Source organism: Triticum urartu, chromosome 3, assembly GCF_003073215.2.
Source record: "Triticum urartu cultivar G1812 chromosome 3, Tu2.1, whole genome shotgun sequence".
NCBI classification, from domain to species: Eukaryota; Viridiplantae; Streptophyta; class Magnoliopsida; order Poales; family Poaceae; genus Triticum; species Triticum urartu.
In genome coordinates, this window is record NC_053024.1 from 470,589,168 (window position 1) to 470,593,808 (window position 4,641).

Sequence of the window (4,641 nt, forward strand, 5' to 3'; positions counted from 1 at the left end):
GGGGGGGGGGGGGAGGGGGGGGACAACAGGCGAAGCAGGGGCAGGGGAGGGATGACCCGCAAGGCCGCCTCCTGGCTGCGGCAGCCTTGCCCCGACTGACTCCTTCGATGTTGTCAGCGTGCGTATGGAATGGCGGCCCAACAGCGTGTCTTTCCATGAGCGGTGGCCGCCCTGGCTGCCCTCGTGGTCATCGGGGTCACGACCCTTGCTCAGCTGCAGACTGTGGCAGCCGGAGGAGGCCACTGCCTGTGGCTGCCTTCTGCTCTGTCCCTGGCCATCCTCCACATGTCGGGCCCAGGTGCCTGGATAAAATCGCCGGGAACGGAGCATCGTCGTCAGAGTCCGAGGAGGGGAGGCCGCTCTGGCGCGAGCGGGAAGGCCTTGGCGTGGGCGGCATCCAGTCTTCCACCCTGTCCACATGGACGAACATGTCGTGCCGCCTGACTCCGGGGGGTGGCGCGACCTCTCTGCTCGGCGACGAGTAGCCGAGCATGGCCTCGACGCGCCCAGCGCCGTGCTTCGCGCGCTAGATGATGCGCCTAGTGGGGATGTTGGCGACGTCCCAGACCCAGACCTAGCAAGCAAAGGTCTTGGTGTGACCCCGCTCATGGGTGCGGGTGTCGAGGCGATCGACGATGCACATGTCGCCGATGATCTCCGCCGCGCCCTCCAGGGACCAGAGCTGCATGGGGACCTTCTTGATGACCACGCGGACGTGGAGCGTGAAGTCTTGGTGCACGGCGTGGTCGTCCTCATGCCAGGGCTTGACGGTGAAGGCGACATCGTCGACGCTGATGAAGCCGGCGCGGACTGCGTTCTCGTGGTGCGCCGGGAGCTCGGAGTAGACGAAGAAGTCTTCGGGGTCGTGGCTGGTCACACGTAGCAGGTGGGGGGATGCGCGGCTGCTCTTCGATGGCGCGGCCAATGGACAGGGGGCTGGCCGCGTGCCTCGGCGTGGCCGCCGAGAGGAGGACGGCGTTCTTCCGAAGGAGGAACTCCTGATGTTCGATGGCCGGGGTGGAGATCACCACCTTGTGGCTTGCCCGAGCCCGGCGGGAGGGGTCGAGGAGGTGCGCCCCGCGGTCCATGGATGGGACCGGTTGCGGCGCCGGCAGGGGAGGCGGGGTGGGAGCGAAGCCTCGAGTGCACCGACCCACGTCCGCGAGGGGACCGTGGCCTCGCTCCGGCAGACGCCCCGACAATCTTCTTTGGATTCTTGGCGCACTCTCTACCAAAATGCCCAGGCAGCTTGCAAATGATGCAACGCAGCGGGTCTCTGCAAATATACACGGCGATGCTCGGTGCTGAGGCAGCGGAACAGAGGCCGTCGAAGCGGCTTAAGAAGGCCGCACGCCCGTCATGGCCATTGATGGCCGCACCCCTGGTTGCTCGGTGCGACCGCTGGCGTCTGCTTCGGACCGCCGTCGTCTTGGCAGCTTGGCGCGCCTTTCGGGACTTGACCGCCGTCCATCCATCCCCAGCGCCCGAAGAGGAAAGGGGGGAGGGGCTCAAGGGAGGGCCTAACCACGATGGATCTAAGCCTCGACCGCCCTGCGGGTGGATCCGCCCTTGGACCGCCGGGGAGAGCGGGGGCGCGGCGCGGGAGCACTCACCCCACAGCAGGATTCGCGGCGAAGCACCGGGGAGGGCCGTTGACGCCGGCCGAGGCAGCCCTAGATCCGGTTCCGGGGAAGAACCGCTAGGCACGGGCGAGTCCGAGCGCCTGGGGAGGCACCGTGATAGGGGGAGGGAGCCATGGCGGCGCCGCAGGGCAGAGGAGGGGCTGTGGCCGCTGCGTCCGGAGTGGCGCGCGGCGCGAGCGGAGGCGGCCTGCTAGCTCAGGAGAACACACGACTCTTGGATCCTGCGGTTTTAATTGAAAACGGTGTGCTGCATGCGGAGATGTAACCATACTTGTTGTCATGCCAGGGCCTATGACTGCAACGGGCAAACCGGTGAACGCATGATCCATCCAAAATCTACCAAAACAAGCAAGGAAAGTTTATGGCTTTGCCGCGTTCCCGGCCCGAAACGGGCAGTCTGGCACCTTCACACGGGATGGTGCAAATGTTCCCGGCCCTTCACCTGGCGCCACGCCAACGACCACTCGCGCGAACCCATACTGCACCACTAGTACTAGTAGCACCCACTCAAAGCATCCCCACCTGGGCACCTCCCCTGCCGCCCTGTCCAGTCGCTACCTAATCTTCTTCCCATCACACACACAGCTCTCAGCGCGCACATGGACGCGAGCCAAGGCGTCCTCCTGTCCAGCGCCCTGGTCGGCGCCGGCGCCAATGGCGCTCCGGCGTGGCCGGAGCTGCTGGGCTCCGCGCACTGGGACGGCCTCCTCGACCCGCTCGACCTCACGCTCCGCCGCCTCGTCCTCCTCTGCGGCGACCTCTGCCAGGTCACCTACGACTCCTTCAACTCCGACCCCCACTCCAAGTACTGCGGCACCTGCCGCTTCTCCAGGGCCACGCTCTTCAGCCGCACGCAGTTCCCCGCCGCGGCCGACGTATCCGTGGCCGCCAACCTCTACGCCACCGCGGCCACCTGGCTGCCCCCGGGGCTCATGGTGCACTCCCTCTCCCGCGAGGCGTGGAGCAAGGAGTCCAACTGGGTCGGCTACGTCGCCGTGTCGACCGACGCCGCCGCGGCCGCCACGGGCCAGCGCGTCATCTACGTCGCGCTGCGCGGCACCATCCGGAACCTCGAGTGGGTGGACGTGCTCAAGCCCGACCTGGTCGCCCCCGACGCCATCCTGCCGGAGGGCGACCCGGCCCGCGGCCACGCGCGCGTCATGAAGGGCTGGTACGTCATATACACGTCCACCGACGAGCGCTCGCCCTTCTCCAAGTACAGCGCGCGCGACCAGCTGCTGGCGGCGGTGCGGGAGCTGGTCGCCAAGTACAAGGGCGAGAGCCTCAGCATCGTCTGCACTGGCCACAGCCTCGGCGCGTCGCTCGCCACGCTCTGCGCCTTCGACATGGTGGCCAACGGCGTGTCCAAGGTCGGCGACGCCCACTTCCCGGTCACGGCCATCGTGTTCGGGAGCCCGCAGGTCGGCAACCCGGAGTTCAGGAAGCGGTTCGACGAGCTGCCCGGCCTCCGCGCGCTGCACGTCAGGAACAAGCCCGACCTCATCCCGCTCTACCCGAGCAACCTCCTCGGCTACGCCAACGTCGGCGACGAGCTCTCCGTGAACTCTAAGAAGTCTCCCCACGTGAGGCCGGACACCACCAACGTCGGCGACTACCACAACCTGCAGGGTATCCTGCACACGGTGGCCGGATGGAACGGCGAGAAGGGCGAGTTCAAGCTGCAGGTGAACCGGAGCGTGGCGCTGGTGAACAAGTCCTCCGCCTTCCTCAAGGATGACAACCTCGTGCCGGAGTCGTGGTGGGTGGAAAGGAACAAGGGGATGGTGCTGGGGCCAACTGGTGAGTGGGAGCTGGAGCAGCCCGCTGAGGAGAACTTGCCCGTCCCGCCGGTTCTGACCGGGAAGGTCATCGACGACGATGTCGCTGCCACCATTAGCAGTAAGGAGCCCAAGATACCAGAGGATCAGGGCAAGAAGAAGACTAGTGGAACCAAGTTTCTCCCTGCGTGCTTTCGAGGGGTTAATTAGTTTGTGAATACGTGAATGATTGAACGACCGTGTGATTTTTATTTATTTTTGTTACTAATGTGAATAATGGCTTTTGAAATTTGATGGTCTGGTACAAACGTTTATGTGTGATGTGCCGTGTACTCTATGTAAAAAAAATATTAGAGCGTTTAGATCACTATGAAGAAAGTAATTACTACTCCCTCCGTTTCTAAATATTTTCTAGAGATTTTGACAAGCGACTATATACGAAGCAAAATGAGTGAATCTACACTTTAAAATATGTTTATATACACATTCTTATGTGGTAATCTATTTAAATATCTAAAAGACAAATATTTATGAACGAAGGGAGTAGTATCCATGGTTGTGTAATGTGTGGTGGTTGTGTAATGGTGATCAAATACTATCCCCTCCGTCCAGAATTAACTGTTGCTGAAAAGGAGAGAGTAATACTCTCTCCGTCAGGAATTACTAGTCATCAAAATGAATGAAAATGGATGTATCTATAATTAAAATACATTTAGATACATCCATTTCAATGACAAGTATTTTCGAACGAAGGGAGTACTTTGAAAGTATATAGTGCCACAACTAATGGTTCCTCTACACTGGCAGGCCCGGATCGAAGCTAGACACGCTTAATTTGCCATAAAAATGACTAACAATGTTTTGGTACCACATATAACACGAGCAATGTAAGTTTGTCGAACTATTCATTACAGGTCCTAGTTTCATGCACTAGGGACATCTCGACAGATCATAGTCCTTACTCTGCTCCATCTTCACCAACTCCAAGCAATCGGACTCGACAATGATCAGGCATATCACACCATGGTAGAGCCAATGCAATGCCCTCCATACACATGGTGGCCAGCGCTTTAAGAGCCTCGTGACATTATATACAATAACTTACGGCAGGTATCTGAAGATAGTCAGGCAATTATATCACCCCAACAAGACCCAGCGCTGACGGAAAAAACCCTGTAAAAGCAAGTACAATAGAGCTGAGTCAGCGGACTATAAAAAAT

The 4,641-nt window shown here is 60.1% G+C and overlaps 1 protein-coding gene across 1 annotated transcript; it reads left to right on the forward strand.

Annotated features, from left to right (window-relative positions):
* Window positions 1-2,095: 2,095 nt before the first annotated feature.
* Window positions 2,096-3,837, forward strand: LOC125544406 (phospholipase A1-II 5-like). The gene has a single exon (XM_048708085.1). The coding sequence runs from the start codon at window positions 2,243-2,245 to the stop codon at window positions 3,629-3,631; it is 1,389 nt and encodes a 462-aa protein (XP_048564042.1). The 5' UTR covers window positions 2,096-2,242; the 3' UTR covers window positions 3,632-3,837.
* Window positions 3,838-4,641: the final 804 nt, after the last annotated feature.